The 23595-nt window shown below is 46.4% G+C and overlaps 1 protein-coding gene across 1 annotated transcript in view; it reads left to right on the forward strand.

Moving 5' to 3' along the window:
* dzank1 (double zinc ribbon and ankyrin repeat domains 1) overlaps positions 1-23595 on the forward strand; it is a gene marked incomplete at its 3' end in the record, with an annotated part of 54270 nt that overhangs the window by 3953 nt on the left and 26722 nt on the right. The window contains exons 4-14 of the mRNA XM_084319496.1: positions 728-828; positions 2467-2540; positions 3498-3615; positions 5472-5585; positions 8282-8377; positions 10020-10142; positions 11327-11503; positions 12605-12863; positions 13176-13279; positions 19756-19812; positions 20211-20322. Of these exons, the coding sequence (XP_084175622.1) occupies positions 728-828; positions 2467-2540; positions 3498-3615; positions 5472-5585; positions 8282-8377; positions 10020-10142; positions 11327-11503; positions 12605-12863; positions 13176-13279; positions 19756-19812; positions 20211-20322 (1335 nt within the window). The remainder of the gene's footprint in view (positions 1-727; positions 829-2466; positions 2541-3497; positions 3616-5471; positions 5586-8281; positions 8378-10019; positions 10143-11326; positions 11504-12604; positions 12864-13175; positions 13280-19755; positions 19813-20210; positions 20323-23595) is intronic.

Genomic DNA, 23595 nt, shown 5'->3' on the forward strand with positions numbered 1-23595 from the left:
ACCAAACAAGACCTTTCCAGAGAGCTACAGGTCCACAGTTTGAGCAGAATAACCGAACAAGACCTTTCCAGAGAGGTACAGGTCCACAGTTTGAGCAGAATAACCAAACAAGACCTTTCCAGAGAGGTACAGGTCCACAGTTTGAGCAAAATAACAAGCGCTGAACTATTATCTTCAATCTGCTTCGGTCACTGCAGGCTGGTGAAGCGCTGGACTGGACCGCTGGAGGAGAACGAGGTTCTGGTGATACGGTGCCGAGACGTCTAGGTGTGTTCTGGGTTCTGTGAGTTATGATGTAAATGAGGTAGAGCGGGTATTACCTGTTTCTGCATATTCTACACAGAAACAGACAGAGGGAGAGAGAGAGAGAGAGAGGGAGAGAGAGACAGAAAGAGATACAGAGAGAGAGAGAGAGACATACAGATAGATATAGAAATATACAGAGAGAGCGAGACAGAGATAGATACAGAGAGAGACATACAGAGAGATAGAGAGAGAGAGAGACACAGAGAGAGAGAGAGAGAGAGAGAGAGAGAGAGACACAGAGAGAGAGAGAGAGAGAGAGAGAGAGAGAGAGAGAGAGAGAGAGAGAGAGAGAGAGAGAATGTAAATGAGGTAGAGGGTATTAACTGTTGCTGTATCTTCTACACCTTGATTTGATTCCTGCTGTACACTTTTCCGTGTTGTTGTTGTTGTTGTTGTTGTTGTTGTTGTTGCTTGTCTTCAGTGCCAAGGATCAAGAGAGCCCCCCGCTTCCTCAGCAGTCGTCTTGGCCCTCCGTCCCCCACCGTGCCGGAAACACTTTCTTCTCACCTCTCTCAGACATGGGTACATTTACATTTAGTCATTTAGTCATCGTCACCTTTTTATCCAAAGCGACTTACAAGTCGCTTTGGATGTTTACCATCCTTCCTCACTAACTCACTGGTATGTTGTGACTGGTTAGCCCCATGTTGACCCATCCTTCCTCACTAACTCACTGGTATGTTGTGACTGGTTAGCCCCATGTTTACCATCCTTCCTCACTAACTCACTGGTATGTTGTGACTGGTTAGCCCCATGTTGACCCATCCTTCCTCACTTCTCACTGGTATGTTGTGACTGGTTAGCCCCATGTTGACCCATCCTTCCTCACTAACTCACTGGTATGTTGTGACTGGTTAGCCCCATGTTTACCCATCCTTCCTCACTACTCACTGGTATGTTGTGACTGGTTAGCCCCATGTTGACCCATCCTTCCTCACTAACTCACTGGTATGTTGTGACTGGTTAGCCCCATGTTGACCCATCCTTCCTCACTAACTCACTGGTATGTTGTGACTGGTTAGCTCCATGTCTACCCATCCTTCCTCACTAACTCACTGGTATGTTGTGACTGGTTAGCCCCATGTTTACCATCCTTCCTCACTAACTCACTGGTATGTTGTGACTGGTTAGCTCCATGTTTACACATCCTTCCTCACTAACTCACTGGTATGTTGTGACTGGTTAGCCCCATGTTGACCCATCCTTCCTCACTAACTCACTGGTATGTTGTGACTGGTTAGCCCCATGTTGACCCATCCTTCCTCACTAACTCACTGGTATGTTGTGACTGGTTAGCCCCATGTTTACCATCCTTCCTCACTAACTCACTGGTATGTTGTGACTGGTTAGCCCCATGTCTACCCATCCTTCCTCACTAACTCACTGGTATGTTGTGACTGGTTAGCCCCATGTTGACCCATCCTTCCTCACTAACTCACTGGTATGTTGTGACTGGTTAGCCCCATGTTGACCCATCCTTCCTCACTGCTCACTGGTATGTTGTGACTGGTTAGCCCCATGTTGACCCATCCTTCCTCACTAACTCACTGGTATGTTGTGACTGGTTAGCCCCATGTTGACCCATCCTTCCTCACTAACTCACTGGTATGTTGTGACTGGTTAACCCCATGTTTACCATCCTTCCTCACTGCTCACTGGTATGTTGTGACTGGTTAGCCCCATGTTGACCCATCCTTCCTCACTAACTCACTGGTATGTTGTGACTGGTTAGCCCCATGTCTACCATCCTTCCTCACTTCTCACTGGTATGTTGTGACTGGTTAGCCCCATGTTTACCCATCCTTCCTCACTAACTCACTGGTATGTTGTGACTGGTTAGCCCCATGTTTACCATCCTTCCTCACTAACTCACTGGTATGTTGTGACTGGTTAGCCCCATGTTGACCCATCCTTCCTCACTAACTCACTGGTATGTTGTGACTGGTTAGCCCCATGTTGACCCATCCTTCCTCACTAACTCACTGGTATGTTGTGACTGGTTAGCTCCATGTTGACCCATCCTTCCTCACTTCTCACTGGTATGTTGTGACTGGTTAGCCCCATGTCTACCCATCCTTCCTCACTGCTCACTGGTATGTTGTGACTGATTCCTTGTGCACCTTGTGTTGTTCAATCTTGTGGCGTGTTGTTCCGTCTTAGACTATAAGCTTGCAGGAGGAGATGCTTACCAACTCTCAGAGGTCCAGGATCCAACGAGAGACAGACTTCCTGAGGTGTGTGTGTGAAAGGAGAGAGGGGGGAGGGGGGAGGGAGAGAGAGAGAGAGAGAGGGAGAGATACACAGAGAGACAGAAATACACAGAGAGATACAGAGAGAGTCAGAGAGAGAGATACAGAGAGAGACAGAGAGGGAGACAGAGAGACATAGAACAAGAGAGAGAGAGACAGCGAGAGAGAGAGATACACAGAGTGAGATACAGAGAGAGAGAGAGAGAGATACAGAGGGAGAGATACAGAGAGAGATACAGAGGGAGAGATACAGAGAGAGAGAGAGACAGAGAGGGAGACAGAGAGACATAGAACAAGAGAGAGACAGCAAGAGAGAGAGATACAGAGAGATACACAGAGAGAGATACACAGAGAGAGATACAGAGAGAGAGACAGAGAGATACACAGAGAGAGATACACAGAGAGAGATACAGAGAGAGAGATACAGAGAGAGAGACAGAGACATAGAACAAGAGAGAGACATCAAGAGAGAGATACAGAGAGATACACAGAGAGATACACAGAGAGAGATACACAGAGAGAGATACAGAGAGAGAGACAGAGAGAGAGACAGAGAGGGAGACGGAGAGAGAGAGAGAGATACAGAGAGAGAGAGACAGAGAGGGAGACAGAGAGACATAGAACAAGAGAGAGACAGCAAGAGAGAGAGATACAGAGAGATACACAGAGAGATACAAAGGGAGAGATACAGAGAGAGAGAGAGAGAGAGAGAGAGAGAGAGAGAGAGATACAGAGAGAGAGACAGAGAGGGAGACGGAGAGAGAGAGAGAAAGAGAGAGACAGAGAGATGCAGAGATACACACAGAGAGATACAAAGAGAGAGAGAGAGACAGAGAGAGAGAAAGAGAGAGACAGAGATGCAGAGATACACAGAGAGCGATACAAAGAGAGAGAGAGAGAGAGGTAAAGTGATCATTAATGTGTGTCTCTCTCTCTTTACAGGTGTGTCAAGTGTTTGAGTCATCGTCCCTCGGACCCGTTCGCCCGTTTCTGTCCCAAGTGTGGCAGTCCTCTGCCGCCTGTTCCGGGACAGAGACTGCCGCCCAGCGAGGGAGGACAGGTATAGTTGGGTAGTGTGATAGTAAAGGGTTAACCTTCTGTGTAGTGTGGCAGTGAACGGGTTAACCGGCTGTTGCGTGGCAGTGAAAGGGTTAACCTTATGTCGTGTATTGTCGCAGTGAAAGGGTTAACCGTTTGGTAGTGTGGCAGTGACAGGGTTAAACTATAGCCTCAAACCACCAGAGTCTGTCTGAAGAGAAGTCTGTTCACCCTGCCGCCCAGCGAGGGAGGACAGGTATAGTCTTCATTAAACTATAGCCTCAAACCACCAGAGTCTGTCTGAAGAGAAGTCAGTCCACTCTGCCGGCCCAGCGAGGGAGGACAGGTATAGTCTTCATTAAACTATAGCCTCAAACCACCAGAGTCTGTCTGAAGAGAAGTCAGTCCACTCTGCCGGCCCAGCGAGGGAGGACGGGTATAGTCTTCATTAAACTATAGCCTCAAACCACCAGAGTCTGTCTGAAGAGAAGTCTGTCCACTCTGCCGGCCCAGCGAGGGAGGACAGGTATAGTCTTCATTAAACTATAGCCTCAAACCACCAGAGTCTGTCTGAAGAGAAGTCAGTCCACTCTGCCGGCCCAGCGAGGGAGGACGGGTAAATAGTCTTCATTAAACTATAGCCTCAAACCACCAGAGTCTGTCTGAAGAGAAGTCTGTTCCCCCTGCCGCCATCTTGGTAATGGGGACTAACGGGACCTGACCCCTGTCTCTTTGAATGGGTGATCTGTTTCTAAGAATCTGTCATACATATCATGGGAGAGAGCGAGAAGGAGAGAGAGAGAGAGATACAGAAAGGGAGCGAGAGAGAGAGAGCGAGAGGGAGGGAGAGAGAGAGAGAGATAGAGATACAGAGAGAGAGAGAGAGAGAGAGAGAGAGATACAGAGAGAGACATACAGAGAGAGATACAGAGAGAGACACAGAGAGATACATAGAGACAGACAGAGACACACAGAGTTTGATTGATTGATTGAAAACTTTATTAACAGATTGCAGAATGGGTACAATACAATACAGTACAGCTCAATACACACAATTGTTAAGGGGATGCAGACCAGAGAAAGACTTTCATCTTGTTTACATCAGGGTCCCCATTTTCAATTTATTATAACATATATGACATACACGACATACAGATAGACAGTACTGCTACATCTATACATTTATGACATACCAGATTTACAGATACAGTACTGTTTGTGATACAAAAAGAGTCTAAAAAAGAGAGTATATACATTTGACGTAGAAACTGTACATTGGAGGAGGTTGGGTAGGTGGGGTGGGGGGGGGGTTGGGGGGGGGACTGTACATTGGAGGTGGTTGCGTGGGTGGGGGGGGGGGGGGGGTTGGGTAGGCGGGCTGGGGGAAACTGTACAACTGTACAAGCAAAACTGCACATTGGAATATCGACGAAACCTTACTTGGTTCCAAGAAGAGGGTCTTGTGTGTTCCTGGGTTAGGACATTTACTGTACATTGGAGGGGGTTGGGTTGGGACATTTACAGGGGCCAGTTTCGAATTGCAGTCTCCCGTAGGTGCTCTTTGAGAGTGGTTTTGAAAGTGGGTAGTGATTCACATTCCTTTGGGTAGGGCGTTCCACATTGATGTGGCATAATTGCGAAACGTGTTTAGTCCCTTGTTGGAGCCGAATCTGGGTTTCACATGATTTGTGGAGCTCCCTCTGGTGTTTTGACATGTACATGGGTAGAGAGAGAGAGAGAGAGAGACAGAGAGAGAGAGAGACAGAGACAGACAGAGAGAGACAGAGATAGAGAGAGAGATACAGAGAGAGAGAGATACATGATCTCATACATATCATGGTTTTTAGTTGTATAAAGTGTGTTCTCCTTGTCCTGCAGGTGGCGCTGTGTGTACAGTGTAACACCATGGTGCCAGTGAACACTCCTACATGTGTCGTATGTGAAGCTCCTATGGGGCCACAGCTTCAGCCTCAAGCCAGTTTAAAACTAAAGGTAAAGAAATGAGCTTCTCATTGAAAACATCTTTAACCCTTTATCAGCCACACAGAGACCCTGATACTAGCAGAGGGGTGATGCGGGCCTGAGCTACACCCCCCCCCCCCCCCATTTCCCCCCCATTACATTTATTTTTTTTAAATGTTTTTGTTATTATATATATTCTTTAATTATTTAGTTATTTATTTTTTACTTAGTTTGTTTGTACCACAGTATTCTTTTAAAAATGTATTACTATTTTGGGCGGCTACGTGGCATAGTGGGCAAGGCGCTCGCCACGAAATCTGGAGACGCTGGGCTCACCTGTTCGATCCCAGCGCTCCACATTTGCTTTCAGTTTAGCTGGTCGTCCGTACTATATACACATTGGCCGTATTAGGGGGTGGGAAACTGATGGGTGGGGATCGGGCATTGTGGACAGCGACTCCTACAGGTCGGTTGGTGCGCCTGCGCAGTAGAATCAGGAAGTGTCGGGGGCAGCGTGAGCCTCCCACGCGTTACTCCTCACCACTGAGAGATCGAGCTGCGCAGGTGAAAAGATGCGACTGCTGTTACCTCAAGTACCGGAGGGGACTTGTGCTATGTATGACTTAGTCCACATTGCAGCCGGCTTGTGGGAGGCAAGGAACAGCGTCCGTGACAGGGGAGGGTTGAATTGGACGATACGAAATTGGGATGGCAGAAAATATAGAAAATGGGAGAAAAAGTGGATCAAAAAATCAAAAAAAAAAATTATTACTATTTTGTAAATATTATTTACTCTTCATGTTTTGAAGGTGTGAGGGAAGTACTGTACTGGGATTGGGGGGGGGTGGACATCTTGGTCGGGGAGGGTGTTTGAACGGGGGCAGTGGGGGGTGATAGGATGGAGGAGGGTGTTTGAACGGGGGCAGTAGGGGGTGATAGGATGGAGGAGGGTGGTTGAACGGGGGCAGTAGGGGGTGATAGGATGGAGGAGGGTGTTTGAACGGGGGCAGTAGGGGGTGATAGGATGGAGGAGGGTGTTTGAACGGGGGCAGTAGGGGGTGATAGGATGGAGGAGGGTGTTTGAACGGGGGCAGTAGGGGGTGATAGGATGGAGGAGGGTGTTTGAACGGGGGCAGTAGGGGGTGATAGGATGGAGGAGGGTGGTTGAACGGGGGCAGTAGGGGGTGATAGGATGGAGGAGGGTGTTTGAACTGGGGCAGTAGGGGGTGATAGGATGGAGGAGGGTGGTTGAACGGGGGCAGTAGGGGGTGATAGGATGGAGGAGGGTGGTTGAACGGGGGCAGTAGGGGGTGATAGGATGGAGGAGGGTGGTTGAACTGGGGCAGTAGGGGGTGATAGGATGGAGGAGGGTGGTTGAACTGGGGCAGTAGGGGGTGATAGGATGGAGGAGGGTGGTTGAACTGGGGCAGTAGGGGGTGATAGGATGGAGGAGGGTGGTTGAACGGGGGCAGTAGGGGGTGATAGGATGGAGGAGGGTGGTTGAACGGGGGCAGTAGGGGGTGATAGGATGGAGGAGGGTGTTTGAACTGGGGCAGTAGGGGGTTTATTGGGGCTGTGGAACAGCCTCCCCATCCAGCTGAGGGCACCACAGAGCCTGGAATCTTTTAAAGCAGGCCTGAAAACTAGGGATGTCCGATATTATCGGCCTACCTATATTGGCATTAAAATGTGATATCGGAAAATATCGGTATCGGTTTTCAAATATTTTTTTATTTTAATATTTGTTTTACATTTCTATAACCTTTATTTACCCAGGCAAGCAAGTAAGAACAAATTATGATTTTATTTATTGACAAAAGTATGCATAATGTTGTGTTAATTCCACAACAAGAGATATGTAGTGTTAATTACCTGAAATTATTAAATTTTTTGGGGGGGGAAACCCTGCATATATCGGTATTGGTTGATATCGGTTGATATCGGTATCGGAAATTAAGAGTTGGACAATATCGGTATATCGGTATCGGTAAAAAAGCCAATACCGAGCATCCCTAAAACCTATCTGTTTAAAAAGGCCTTTGACTGTTAGCTTTTTATTTTAATTTTTTTTCTTGTGCTGTTGTTTTTAATTATCTATTTATACTATGCTTTTAACTATGTTCTATTTTTATTTTATTTTATTCTGTATTTTATTTGTTTTACTAATAACTATTTTATTTTTTAACTATGTTTTAACCCTGTAGCACTTTGGGATCCCAGCGAACAAAAAGTGCAATACAAATTAAATTTATTATTATTATTATTATTATTATTATTATTATTATTATTATTATTATTATTATTATTATTATTATTATTATTATTATTATTATTATTATTATTATTATTATTATTATTATTATTATTATTATTATTATTGAAAAAAATGAAATAAACAGATTCATAAAAAAAAAAAAAATGTTTGGACGTTGAAGAGAATCCCCTCCCTGAATAGAGGCCTCTCACAGAAAGCTCAGTCTTATCACTGGGTCTTGTAAACAAGTCACAGTGGAACACTAATATCATGCTGTCCCAGTGTTTTACCTACTCTACTTCTAAAGTGGTTACCGGCGGTTACAGGCGGCCATGTTGGAAGAAAGAGAACCTCACACACACACAGACATTCCGTGCAGGGCCTCTATCGACGGGCCTGGGTTTGAGCGGAATGAGAACCGAGCCCAACCCTGCATGGTGTCCATTATCTGACTGTTGTCTCCGCCTCGCAGGACAAGGTGGTCTGTTCAACGTGTGGAACCGGAAACCCAGTCAACATGTCCTACTGTGTGACCTGTGAGAGCCGTTTGTCACAGCAGCCCAGCCCCGTAAGAACTCTACTATTTATTTATTATTTTATTTCTTTATTTCGCACCATTTCAGCAAAACAGTAAAAAAAATCTAAAAACATTGACCATGACAGAAAGTATATAAAGGTGTGGAGCAGAGGCAAGAGACCGAGATGGGCCTTATTTCTCTTATTCGATATTTTTCCATTCATAAAAACATGCCGGCAGCCTGTGTTATCATTGGGGATGGGTCTGAGATCGCAAAAGTCCAATACCGCCGCCTAACGCCTTGCGGCCGCTATTGCACTCCATTTGAAACGATGTGGCTTGGTGTCTGGGCCGAGCTGCGGCCTGCGGGCGGGGTCTAACTACTCGGGCAAGGCATCAGGGTCCCCCATTTTCAATTCATCAATCCAATCCAATCCACTTTATTTATAAAGCACATTTAAAAACAACAAAGTTGACCAAAGTCAACTGTACAAGTCCACAACATAAGATAAAACATAAACATTTAATAAAAGCACACAATAAAAACAAGTACAATATGTCACATAAAAAGGCAGGTCTCTCAAAAACTGTTTAAAACACCGAAAGCCAGAGCGAATGGATGTCTTGAGGCGTGATTTGAACACCTGCAGACTGCAGAGTGGGGGCCTGCCTAACATGGAGTGGCAGCTCATTCCAGAGCTTTGGGGCTGCCACAGCGAAAGCATGGTCCCCCCCTAAGCTTCAGCCTGGACTTTAGAACAGCCAAGAGGAGCTGGTCAGAGGACGTGAGGGACCTTGGGGGAACATAGGGTTCCAGCAGGTCCGAGAGGTACCCCGGTGCCAAGCCGTTTAAACATTTAAAAGCAAACAGTAAAATCTTAAAATCAATTCTAAAACGCACAGGAAGCCAGTGGAGGGGAAATGTGCTCCCGCTTTCGTGTTCCCGTTAGCAGACGGGCAGCGGCGTTCTGAACTAGCTGCAAACGAGAGAGGGAGGCCTGACTGACTAATGGCATGTAGATCTGACTGTCATCTGCGTAGCAGTGAAAGGAGACGCCATGCTTTCGGAGTATAGGCCCTAAGGGGAGCAGATATAACACAAATCAAATTGGCCCGATAATTGAGCCCTGGGGCACCCCGCAGGGGAGAGGTGCTGTGGAGGATACAGCATCGCCCAGGGTAACACAAAAGCTTCTCTCAGACAAGTATGATCTGAAAAACTCCAGGGCTGAGCCTTTAATGCCAACCCAGTGCTCCAAACGAGAGAGCAGAATATTATGATCCACTGTGTCGAAGGCAGCAGTGAGATCCAAAAGTACGAGGAGTATTAGGTCATATATAATACATATATTTCTCCATTAGAGAGAGCTAACATGTCAAAAGTGCAGCAAATCAAGTCACTTTGCTTTGATTTCTGGCAGGTTAAACCGTTAAACATGTTTCTTGGTATCATATTTTAGTATCAGGGAAATACCGATATTCTACTTTAGCCCGGTATCGGATCGATATACGATACCAGTATCGGTATCAGTGCATCCCTACCGGCAATGTCACTCACTCAGTGTACTACTAAATAGTAGTGCACTGAATAGTTAGGATGAGTCAAATGCAGAGGACGAATTTCCCCAAGGGGTTTAATAAAGGTTCAACTCAACTCAACTTTTGTCATTCCTCTTGTAAAATGTCCTCTCAGGCGGTCCAGAGCGGTCGGAGCGCTCCCCCACTCCCCTCGGGGGAGAGCAAGATGGTGTCCTGTTCCAAGTGTAAGAGAGTCAACCACTGTGACGCTCGCTACTGTGACTGGTGTGGCTCCAAGGTAGAGGAGAGAGGACCCTGTCTGTCAAGAAGTCTGTCTACCCCTGTAACACAGACCGACCCATTTGGTCGGTAGTTAGCTCGTTGGTAGTTAAAGCCCCAATTTGACCCAAGAAATCTTGGGTTATAAGGGCGGCTGGGTAGCGCAGTGGACTAAGCACTCGCCTACCACCGCAGAGACTGGCGGCTTGGTCAGTCGTCCCTACTAACACAATTGGCAGTGTTAGCGGGTGGGAAGCCGGTGGGGTATGAGTCCTGGTCGTTGTAAACTGCGACTCTATACTGGTCGGTCGGGGCGCCTGTTCAGCAGGGAGGGGATCTGGGGGAAATAGCGTGGACCTCAGCGCGCGTTACGTCCCCCCAGTGAAACTCCTCGTTGTCAGGTGAAAAGAAGCGGCTGGCGACTCCACATGTATCGGAGGAGGCATGTGGTAGTTCTACACCCTCCCCAGGCCGACAGTGGGGCAATGCGCGCAACGACCAGGACGGGAATTGGCATAACGCCTAATTTGGGATGGGTGAAAAATACAGAAAAGCCCCAAAAAAATAGATTTTGGGTCTTGGGTTTAAACACATACAGTCAACTATGCTTTTTAAAGCTGCTTTTCATAACTTTATGCTGCTTTTTCACACTCATCTGACTTAAAGGAACATGCCAACATTATGGGAAATGCGCTTAATGTCTTCTCCAGAGTCAGACAGGAAGATACCAATTTCCTCTCTGTGCATTCAGTAGAAAGCTATCCGGCTGCAATCTAGCCTAGCTTAGCACAAATTAATGGAATCATATACGGACCACTAGCCTAGCTTAAAACTCCGGGAGAGGTGTTTTTGGCCGACAGCTAGGCTACTGTAGCTGGTCCATATCCACTTCCATTAATTTGTGCTAAGCTATAGCTATAGCTTTCTGCTGAATACACAGAGGAAATAGGCATTTATCTTCTTGTCTGAAGAGAAGATGGGTAAGCGCATTTCATTAGCACGTTCCTTTAATGCAAAATATTGGTCTATTCTACTCAAACTCCAAGTAAACAAACTATTAATTCAGGCTAATCCCAGCTAAAGCAAAACTAGCCAACCGGGTACCAGTAAAGCTGGTCATACTGAAGCACACAAAGTACCACAGGATGGATGTAATATCAGAGACGTCCGCTCTCTTGGTAACCATTGCCTCTTCTCTTGCAGCCAGGCCACACAGCCAGCTACCTGATCTGCTCACAGTGCGGGTCGAGCAACCACCCCTACGCCAACTTCTGTGGCATGTGTGGCATCTTCTTAGAGGGGCCAGCGCGGGAAGAGTCCCCCGCCACCAGGGCCTCCTCCACAGGGGGACTTCTGGATCAGAAACAATGGATAGCTAATGTAATTAATGCAACCCTGGATGGTTAATGTAATTAATGCAACCCTGGATGGCTAATGTAATTAATACAACTCTGGATAACTAAGTTATAGAAATATTACAAGTATATATATATACTTTACATATATATATATATATATATATATATATATATATATATATAAATTACAAACATCTCAAAACAAACTGGTCAGACTACTGCTTGACCTTACTCCTAGAACCCACCTCACCCCTGCCCACTTTGACAACCTAGGATGGCTTAGAGTAGACGACAGAGTACAGCGACTTGCAATGGGCCTGGTCTACAAGATACACTACACGACCAAGGTACCCATGTACATGTCAAAATACTTCCCAAAGGTCAGTGAATACCACGATCACAACACCAGAGGGAGCTCCACAAATCATGTTAAACCCAGATTCGGCTCAAACAAGGGACTAAACACGTTTCGCAATTATGCCACATCAATGTGGAACGCCCTACCCAAAGCTGTAAAGGAATGTGAATCACTAGCTACCCACTTTCAAAACCACTCTCAAAGAACACCTACGGGAGACTGCAATTCGAAACTGGCCCCTGTAAATGTCCCAACCCAACCCCATCCAATGTACAGTAAATGACCAAGTATGGTTTTGTCAATATTCCAATGTACAGTTTTGCTTGTACAGTTGTACAGTGTCCCCCACCCACCCCTCCTACCCAACCCCTCCCCCCCCCACCCCACCCACCCAACCACCTCCAATGTACAGTCCCCCCCACCCAACCCCACCCCACCTACCCAACCTCCTCCAATGTACAGTTTCTACGTCAAATGTATATATACTCTTTTCTGGACTCTTTTGGTATCACAAACAGTACTGTATTTGCAAATCTGGTATGTCATAAATGTATAGATGTAGCAGTAGGCCTACTGTCTATCTGTATGTCGTGTATGTCATATATGTTATGATGAATTGAAAATGGGGGACCCTGATGTAAACAAGATGAAAGTCTTTCTCTGGTCTGCATCCCCTTAACAATTGTATGTATTGAGCTGTACTGTACTGTACCCATTCTGCAATCTGTTAATAAAGTTTTCAATCAATTCAATCAATCAATCAAGGCCTACCGCTATGCTGCTGCGCCCCTAGCCGACCAGAAGACCCAGACCATGCCGTCGGTCACAGGCCACCAGCAGACCCAGACCGCGGGGCTGCTCTACCCGTCGGCCACAGGCGACCAGCAGACCCAGACCGTGGGGCTGTTCTACCCGTCGGCCACTGAGCAGCAGAAAAAGGGCCAGCAGGTGGCGCTGGAGATCACCCGGCAGGAGCGAACGAGAGACCGCCGGCCACTGCTCACAGCTGTCAGTCCAGGACGAGGTAACAGACTATTGTCAGTTTAGTGCTGCTCATACTTACACCATATATACAGAGTAGATATATATATATTCAAACCGAATTACTCTCAATAACTGTCAAAAGTAAATGAATGTGTGCAAAGCTCTTGTGAATGTGTGTGAGATTATGTGCAAAATAAATCAGCATTGTTCTTTTTGGCGAAGTGCTCCTTTCAACCTCTACATGGCGGCTTCCGAGTCGAGTCGTGATGAGTTCTGACGGGCCTTTCGGTAGGCGCTGGCTGGTGCGTCAGTCCTCTTGACGGCCTGGTTCTGTGTGTTTGGTCCCCACCAGGCTACTGGAGGGTGCAGCTGGACCACGTGTGCGCTCACCTGAGGAGCTACGCCCAGAACAACCTGGCGTTTAGAGCACTGATAGGGGAGCCTCGAATGGGCCGGGTAAGACCAAACCTCTTCCCCGCAGTGCTCCAAGAAAGTATATATATATATTAGTACTGTTTCTGATGAAAAATCTAAAATCTGAGATATCCCTTTAACACTTTGAGTGCCGTGCTGTTTTCGGGGGCCCATCTATTCAGTGCCACGCTTTAAACGATAGGAGTCTGTCACCTTGTTTGTAGAGCTATAACTATATTCTATATTATAGCTATGGATACAATACTATGGTCATTTGCCAGTGACTTTCTTCCAGTCAAGATGCAAAAAAGAGAAAATGTTTCCATGCATACATTCGCATGCATACCATGTTATACCGTGGTGAATATAAGTATGTTTTTAGATCGGTCTGGGGTAATTCCTGAAATGCTGAGGAATAGGCTTATAGCCGTATTATACTATAACCGTTGCCGTTTCTTGCCTGGACCCGCTATTATTCTCAAATCAAATCTATATCATAGGTATTATGTTTCATCATGAAAGGGGGGGGGGTAGTTTTTTTATGCTTTGCTCGCCACCAACGGCATACGTTGTGGACTAATGTTACAGACACAGATCGAGGTGAAGATATGCTTGGATCAACGCAAGATTGATATCATATAGCCCTTACCTTGACTAGGATGTACCCGAAAAAGAATATTCCAATGATCTGATCACGATTCCAAGTATTGATGTCCATCGTGTCGCCAACATAATCCACCACACATCATGCGTCGGGAGCATTTGATTCTTCTCAATCTGACCGTTATAACCGCTCAGCTTCAGCAAAAAAAAATAACGACCCAGACCCATTAGATCGACGCACAGGCCAAGATACAAGGTTTCAAAGGGTGCTCAATACGCCGTCTAGCTGGATGCGGCCGGTATTGCACTTTGGCGACCTCAGAATAAAAATATTGAAAAAAAGGAAAAATGACCCAGAAATGTGTTAACTTGTTTTTGGCACTCAACGGTCGGGGCCCAGAAACGTTATGGGAAATGCTCTTACAGTCTTCTCCAGAGTCAGACGAGAGGATAGATACCAGGCTAGCTGGTCCGTATCCGCTTCCATTCATTTGTACTAAGCTAGGCTAGCCGGTCCGTATCCGCTTCCATTCATTTGTACTAAGCTAGGCTAGCTGGTCCGTATCCGCTTCCATTAATTTGTGCTAAGCTAGGCTAGCTGGTCCGTATCCGCTTGCATTAATTTGTGCTAAGCTGATCATGATAATACATCACTATTTCTCACCACAATATGTTTCATGAATATCTGACATTATCTTCTGAATCTTTACTTTTCCTACTTTGGTTTGTTAGTATAACGACCGTGGATGCTTAGACTCGCTAGCCCTTAGTTAACGGGTCAGACCCTTTAGTCGACTGGTTACGCGCTACTCCCTGAATCACCGTCGCTCTACCCCCTGAACCACCGTCGCTCTACCCCCTGAACCACCGTCGCTCTACCCCCTGAACCACCGTCGCTCTACCCCCTGAACCACCGTCGCTCTACCTCCTGAACCACAGTCGCTCTACCTCCTGAACCACTGTAGCTCTACCTCCTGAGTCACTGCCGCTCTACCCCCTGAACCACTGCCGCTCTACCTCCTGAACCACTGTTGCTCTACCTCCTGAGTCACTGTAGCTCTACCTCCTGAGTCACTGCCGCTCTACCCCCTGAACCACTGCCGCTCTACCTCCTGAGCCACTGTCGCTCTACCTCCTGAACCACTGTCGCTCTACCTCCTGAGTCACTGTAGCTCTACCTCCTGAGTCACTGCCGCTCTACCCCCTGAACCACTGCCGCTCTACCTCCTGAGCCACTGTCGCTCTACCTCCTGAGTCACTGTCTCTCTACCTCCTGAACCACTGTCGCTCTACCTCCTGAACCACTGTCGCTCTACCTCCTGAGCCACTGTCGCTCTACCTCCTGAGTCACTGTCTCTCTACCTCCTGATCCACTGTCACTCTACCTCCTGAACCACTGTAGCTCTACCTCCTGAGTCACTGTCTCTCTACCTCCTGATCCACTGTCACTCTACCTCCTGAACCACTGTAGCTCTACCTCCTGAGTCACTGTCTCTCTACCTCCTGAACCACTGTCGCTCTACCTCCTGAACCACTGTAGCTCTATCTCCTGAGTCACTGTCGCTCTACCTCCTGAGTCACTGTAGCTCTACCCCCTGAACCACTGTCGCTCTACCTCCTGAACCACTGTAGCTCTATCTCCTGAGTCACTGTCGCTCTACCTCCTGAGTCACTGTAGCTCTACCCCCTGAACCACTGTCGCTCTACCCCCTGAACCACTGCCGCTCTACCTCCTGAGCCACTGTCGCTCTACCCCCTGAACCACTGTCGCTCTACCTCCTGAACCACTGTTGCTCTATCTCCTGAGTCACTGTCGCTCTACCTCCTGAGTCACTGTAGCTCTACCCCATGAACCACTGCCGCTCTACCCCATGAACCACTGCCGCTCTACCTCCTGAGCCACTGTCGCTCTACCCCCTGAACCACTGCCGCTCTACCCCCTGAACCACTGTCGCTCTACCTACCGAGTCACTGTCGCCCCCTCGCTACATTGGTGTCAGAAGTAGCACGCTGTACCGCAAGGCCATCGGAAGCGTGTGCGCCCAGAGGCGTGAGGGAGCTGATAGGCTGAAGCGTGGGGACCCAGAGACACGAGGGAGCCAATAGGCTGAAGCGCAGAGATGCTCCCGAGGGGAAGGGGGGGGGGGGGGGGGGGTGGGGTTGGGGGTAGTCTAACGTCCATGGATGCCTAGACCTGCTAGCCCTCAGCTAACGGGTCGGACCCTTTAGTCGACTGGTTAGCGCCGTTGCCTGTGGTCCGGGGCGACCCGGGTTCCATTCCCAGCTGCCGCCGGGCCTGAACTCGCTACAATATTTCATACGACAGTTCTTTATTCATTAAAGTCCAGCCGTCCTTTGAGTACAGATTTTCTCTGAGCGTTTCAGATTTTTCAGGTACAGCCATTAGCATCATTAAACAGTCCCCACACATAATACCTTGATCTCCACCGGGTTCCACCCTCTGTGATCTGATCACACAATAGGCTTTGGTTTCCTTATACCTGAAGCCTAAGGCACTCTTCCATATAGGCCTACCGCAAAAACATAGTCAGAATGGATATTGTACACCTCCATAACATACGTTATCCTTACTTAACCCCATTCTATGTATTCTGTACGGTGTGTGTAATGGTATCTGTGTCATTTCCTGTACAGAATACCTTTAGAACTCACTTCTCTAAGGTTGTTCATTAGACCCATCCTTGACCCATTTCTTTGAATAATCTGTGACCGTGTTCAGTTCAGGTCGTACATAGCGTTCTATAAACGATTGAGGCTGTACCAGGTTGAGTACAATAATACTAATGATATGATACATTTATTTATATTGCGCCCCTCAACCAATAGTTACATCGGCCCGGGGCGCATCCCGGGAAAGAAAGAGAAACAATACGAAAACAGAAAAAATACATGCAGGCCAACCAAGCAGATAGAGAACGGACAGACATAATACACCAGTCATACTACAATACAAAACTAGCTCATGGATTGTTTATGGCGAAAAGGTGGGTTTTGAGCATGGCCTTAAAGGTCCGTAGAGTGCTTGCAGATTTCAAGTTGAGTGGGAGCTTGTTCCGGAGTGTCGGTGCTGCGACTGCGAATGTCTTGCGTGGGATTTTAAGGCAGATTTGGTTGTTTGATCTGAGGGATCTGGAGCTGGTTGATTGGACCAGGAGTTCTTTTATGTATGCCGGGGCGAGACCGTTTATGGCTTTGTATGTGAACATGAAGATCTTGAAATTAAGGACTGGGGAGATGTGGTCCCTCATCTTGGTGCCCGTCACGAGCCTGGCGGCTGTGTTCTGGATGAGTTGGAGGCGGTTAATGTATTTGTCTGCCACACCAGAATAGAGGGCGTTGCAATAGTCCAGTCTTGAGAATATGAGAGTGAGGATGACCCTTTGAAGGTCGCTGGGGGAGAGGAATGTTTTTATTTTTGCGATGGTGCGCAGCTGGAGGATTTCTATTAAATTTATAAAATTTTATATTTTAATATTAAATAAAAGCTGAGATACAACTTCTAGGCCACAGATTTCTCCATATACAGGGTATCTGCAGTTTTTAAGCACTTTTTAATACCAATTTCTTGACCATACTAGCAAAAGAAAAAAAACAAAGTGACACTGAACTGAATTTCAATTCTTGCACGTTCCATATGAGCTCTCACCAGACACACCATGCTCCTGGTAGCCCCGCAAAAAACAACGACTCGAATACAAAAACATTTAATATTATTTAATCTCCCGACAGTCGGGCTGCCCCCCCCCCCCCCCCCAAATTGTAATATCTGTGCAAATGAAATAAGACTTTTTAATACCCTTTAAGGCCTTAAATGGAGAATTATGAATTTAATACTTTTTGAACTCATTCAACGCCAGCCACGAGAAAAGTCGGGTTAACTCGCCAACCCAACCGCTCAGCGCCAATCACGAGAAAACTCTGGTTTTAATCGTTATTTCTTTTATTAGCTATATCCATTCATTTTCATCCATCCAGCCTGATGTTATCATTGGGAATGGGTCTGAGCTCGCAAAAGGTCAAATACCGCCGCCTACGCCTTCCAGCAGGTATTGCACTCTATTAGAAATGGTGTCGTTTCTTTTCAGGGCCGATCTGAGCCGTGCGGGCGGGGTTTAAATACTCCGGTAGGACTCGCGTTTACAATGATGGCATAGAACAGTAACCCCGCCCGCCCGTTCATGTGTACCGCTCGGTAATGTGGGACGGACCTCCACAAGCAGTATTTGGAATGGCGATCAGATAATTGGATTATTTCTTTTGCATTACATCAGATACCAGGTAAGGACTCTATATATAAAATCTTGCGTTGATCTGATATTTCTTTCTACCCCGATCGTGGCTGTGTGTGTGTGTGTGTGTGTGTGTGTGTGTGTGTGTGTGTGTGTGTGTGTGTGGCTGTGTGCCGTTGGGTGCAGGAGATGATCTAGCGTTGATTTCAGGATGATTAGATAATCAGGCGAAAAATGACAACGTGTTTAGTGTATTCCACTAAAGGGCTATTATCGCGTCTTTTCCTGGGATTACTAAGAATCACCTAAACTATATTCATATTCAAAACTGTATAAAATGGAAATGTACGGATGAAAAAACAATCCGTTTCGTACATGTTGACTGGAAGCAACTCACTGACAATTGACGGGTGTATTAGACCCATAGATATAATATAAGATATATTTTAAGCACTCGCAAGTGAACAAAGCACCCCATTGACTTACAGTGCTGGCATAATAGCGCCCTCTGGCGCCCCGACCCGTGGCGCAGAATGAGTTAATACCCCGCAGATACCCACATCAAAGCATGGCGTCAAAACACGTTGCCCCAAAGCACGGCATCAAAACACAGTCGCACCCAAAGCACGCTGTCAAAACGCGGTCTGTTACGAATTGGGTAGGTGTGTTGGACCCAGGTGCAGTGCAGAACGGATAGACGAGAGGCACGTGTTGTTTCTCAAACAAAAGGCTTCTTATTTATTGTTTGACATAGATGGCATACCCACAGACAACGGCGCACAAACAAAAGTGGGAGAATGCTTCGTCTCCAAAAGAGGGAAAGTAAAGTGGAGAAATCTAGTCTCCAAAACACGTTATTGTACAAAATCATAAACTGAGCTATATAGAGAAAATGGGAAAAGCAAAAGGGAGACAACGCTGTCTCCAAAACATATTACTAAACGACATATGTCGGGCGATGGTGCTACATAAGCACACAAAACAGTTTATACATTCGATAAGGCAAGGCATGGCAAATACTATACATAACGAACTAATTTATCCTCCATGGCAGGAGCGATAAATGTTACTCACAACGGTGTACTCACGGGTAGGTTCAGTGATTAACTGACAGTCTGAATAGTAACCAGGAAGAGCATATAAAGCCAACCTAAATAGGCACACCAGGTACCAATGAATGCAATCATGACAGATAGACAGGTTAATTACCATCAGGTAACACTAGGGCTTTTTCTCCCTGAGGAGAGCAAAACCCCAAATGTTACACGGTCGCACCAAAGCACGCTGTCAAAACACGGTCGCACCAAAGCACGCTGTCAAAACACGGTCGCACCAAAGCACGCTGTCAAAACACGGTCGCACCAAAGCACGCTGTCAAAACACGGTCGCACCAAAGCACGCTGTCAAAACACGGTCGCACCAAAGCACACTGTCAAAACACGGTTGCACCAAAGCATGCTGTCAAAACACGGTCTCACCAAAGCACGGCGTCAAAACACGGTCGCACCAAAGCACGCTGTCAAAACACGGTCGCACCAAAGCACGCTGTCAAAACACGGTCGCACCAAAGCAACCTCTTCACGACTAGAGCCGTTGCAATGTCAACCGTTGAGAATAAATGTTCATCTTTATTTCTGTTTTACCTCCTCTGTCACTCTCCCGCAGATGGTGTCAGCCATCGTCGAGGAGGACAGCTACGAGGTCAGCTTGAAGTTGTCTTGGGTAAGTGTTGGGTATGTCTGCTCTTGTCCTTCCATACTTTTCAAAGGTGCTATAGATAAATAAAATGTATAATAATTTATAACATATCCACAGAGCTTTTAGAAAGGTGTGGAATAAAAGTATTGATTAATGAATTCATCATTTAAAAACTGTTGGCGGGTCCAAAATGAATGTTGTTTACATGGTGCAGGCATGTATCCCCTCCCTACTTCCCAGTTCCCCATGTGGAATGCACCCGATTGGATAAATGACCTGCTGGTGCTCTTGTGTGACATCTAGTGGCTGAATGTTATCTATAGCATCTTTAACTATTAAAAATAGATTTTATTTCGTGCAGTGAACACATTTTCTTTTCCAGGTATAATTAAATCCTATCGTTGCGATATTCTGGTTCTCAGGTAAACCATGAGAGAGCCGGCACCATGACCCCGGGTCCGTCAGAGCAGGGCCAGAACCTCAGCAGTGTCACAGAGGGAAGCGGTGTCCACTCTGCCAGCAACACCAGTCTGGGTGAGGAGAGAAACAACCAATAATGCAACCAATATCAATATCAATATTTCTATATCAATGGTGAAGGAAATCGATGTTTTTCAAAGTGCCATCTCAGTGGAGGAGGACGGCAGAGAGAATCAGTGTGTTAGCAGCAGACTAAGATAGAGCCCAGGGCTTCGAGGTCGTTCAGCTTTGATAAACATAAACACTGATAAGGACTGAGAATAGTGCAGATTTGGTCAGAGAGAACTATGCAGAGTTTGACATCGAACCATATTAAAGGTTAAAAGCAGTTGCCATGGCAGCGTCACATAGTAACGAGGAAAGGGGGCGGTCCCCCGTTGCTAGGGAGAAGACGTTATGATGTGAGTTTCCTTCCGGGGTAAGTTAGATCTAGACACGAAGCTGACGCGAGCGGACGTGGATCAGAGACTTTCATCCCTCTCTCACCCTTGTCGATGGGGGAGGGGAGATGACACATCAACATTAGCTTCGGCTAACGGGAAATGGTGGTTGGCTCCGACAAGGCCCAGAACCATCGGACTAATGACAGGAGAGACGAATGAATTAGGACTTTTCAAGGACAATACAATACATCTGATTACAAGGCTGTTTATGGAATAAACATGAGGATCTGAGAAAAGAGATCACGTTGCAGTGTCGTTTCTTCTGACTATGGATGTACTAACAAGGGGTTGATACAGTGTGACAGCTAATGAGAGATCCAAGTAAAATTACACAACGCGGAGGCCGGTCACGGAACAGCAGGTGACGAGTGAGTAAAGGCTGGAAACACTGTTTTCTAACAATTGGTGCCTTACGCCGGATCTTTATTAAAGATAACAACGGAAAAAGACTTTTCAATGGGGCGACAGTGAACAACAGCCAGCGTCTGGGAGAATCATGAACTGGGAGAGAGTCGAGTCGAGCGGTCATGAGGCGCGAGCAACCAGCGCTGTAGGAGAATCAGTGGCGGATGGCCACTAGGGTCGCTGGAGCGCTGCCCCCCCCTGGTAAAGAGAGCAGGAGAAGAAGAAAATGTTTTATTTTTATTTTAGACCCTTAAAAATAAAATAAACATGTTTAAAATGAAAATATTTACTCATTTTAAGTGTGTTTGTGTTTCCAATGCACAATATAACGTTAATATATCAAATATAAATAATTGTTTTGTGATTCACATGACGTCACTGTCTGATGTGAGAGTAGACTCTCTGAGGCTGGGCGAGACGTATCGCGCACACAGTGGGCGTGCACTGGTTTCATCGCTGTATCCACGCAGCCAATTAAATAGGTCTAGCAAATACATTTAGCCTATCAGTGCGTTCAAATATGATGTAATATGATGGAATCGGAGCGCGTTTTCTAGCGCACGGATGATCGGATCCTTCCGGTGTTGTAGTCCGGATATTTTGCTACCTTGGCTGGATTTAAAAAAAAAGTGGATTGTGGCTGTTGTGGACTGGACAGCTGAATATCTCACCCCATTCAACTCTTGTGATGGTAAGTAAGTCTTGTAACGATAGCTTGCCTTGGATTCCACGTCATGCAGCTGTGTGTGTCTGTGTGAGAGAGAGAGATAGAGGGGGTCGGGGATACTAATTAATTTCGCCGCGGGGGGCATAATCACCCGGACAATATAATGGTAACTTGTTTAAAATGACAAGATATACATCTGTGATTATTATTGGACAGATCTGAATATGAGAGAGAGAGAGAGAGAGAGAGAGAGAGAGAGAGAGAGAGAGACCTGGGCGTGCGTGTTTGTGTAGGGCTATTGGAAACGTGGCTGCATTGACTGACTGTGATCATATATTGATTGATGGCAATGGTGATAGTTGTACTCTACCTACTTAAATATTCGCCAATGCGTGCCTCGGTACATGTTTGCAAAATGTTGGTATAATGGTATAGCGCCCCCCCTGGAGAAGAATTCACCAGCCGCCACTGGAAAGAATGTGAGTTCACTTGCACCCACGGTTGTTGATCTTTAAGCCAAATAAAGATGGTACATCCATGAGAGAATTTTACGACACACAAACCATAGGCCAGCTGTAATAATATGTGTCTTATCTACAGAGAATGAAAACAAGAGCCACAGACACACAGAGACAGGAGAATCGCATGAGCGAGATAGTAATGACACTACCGAAACAACCAGGCCGCAGGGAGTGATTGTGTGGGGATCATGGACGGCCATTGCGAAATGGCCGCAAATGAGATAGTGTAGGAGGAGGAGGGAGGGGGGGGGGGGGTAGACGCGACAAGAACCCGAGATAGCGTTTCTCCCCAGAGGCAGAGAGTGATTGAGGCATTAAAGGAACAGCGTTTCTCCCCCGAGGCAGAGAGTGATTGAGGCATTAACACTATCAGTGCCGGCCTTGTTTTCCTTTTTACCCCCTTGAATGCCATCATCCACTTCAATGTTAGCGTTAAAAACGCATAATCTATGTTTTAAATTATGGCTATGTGTCTAATCTGCCCGTCGCTTATCAATGACTTGTTTGCAGTCAACATTGTCGAAACGGATTGTTTTTTAATCGGTTCATATCCTTTTTATAGCATTTCGAAAAGCTATCGTTCTCTCGAAAACTTCCGGAAAATTTTAAGATTCCCCCATAAACGGCATTTATTGGAATATTCTCGAATACACTAGACACGTTGTCATTTGTCGGCCTATTTATGAATCGTTTTCAAATAAACGCTAGATTATCGATAGTATATGTGTACTTATGCACGCTATAGAAGCGGGCTGAAAAATCTATTCTCTCATTTCCTCAACATCACACACACACACACATACACACATGGCACATGCTGATATCTCAGTGAATACAGCTCTGATTATCCTAAAACTGGTAACATAGACTCCTTACCTTAGATCAGATGTTCTCCAAAAAGATTATTCCAATTCCTGATCGCCATTCCAAATATCGATTGCGTTTATTGATTGATTATTGGCTGCTGTAAATATATATTCCACGCTGCTCTCCAACTTGCGATCACTTCCCTCATCATCAGATCCATCGCCAGCATAATGGAGCCAGTAGGCTCCCCCCACAGGGATCTCCCAGTATAATCTAATGGCCTGCAGTTACACAGGGATAGATGATAGGGGGCGGTATTTTCCCATTTGAGCTCCTAGAGGGTCTGCTGTACCAACGGGAGACTCGTTGATGAAATATGAATTCAGATCGCTAATAAAAAAATAAAATTACAAATCGCGTCGTCGGCACTCAACGGGGGGCATGATAAGACGACAATACACGTCGTTGGCATTCAAAGTGTTAA

Source organism: Notolepis coatsorum, assembly GCF_963971535.1.
Source record: "Notolepis coatsorum genome assembly, chromosome: 7".
Lineage (NCBI taxonomy): Eukaryota > Metazoa > Chordata > Actinopteri > Aulopiformes > Paralepididae > Notolepis > Notolepis coatsorum.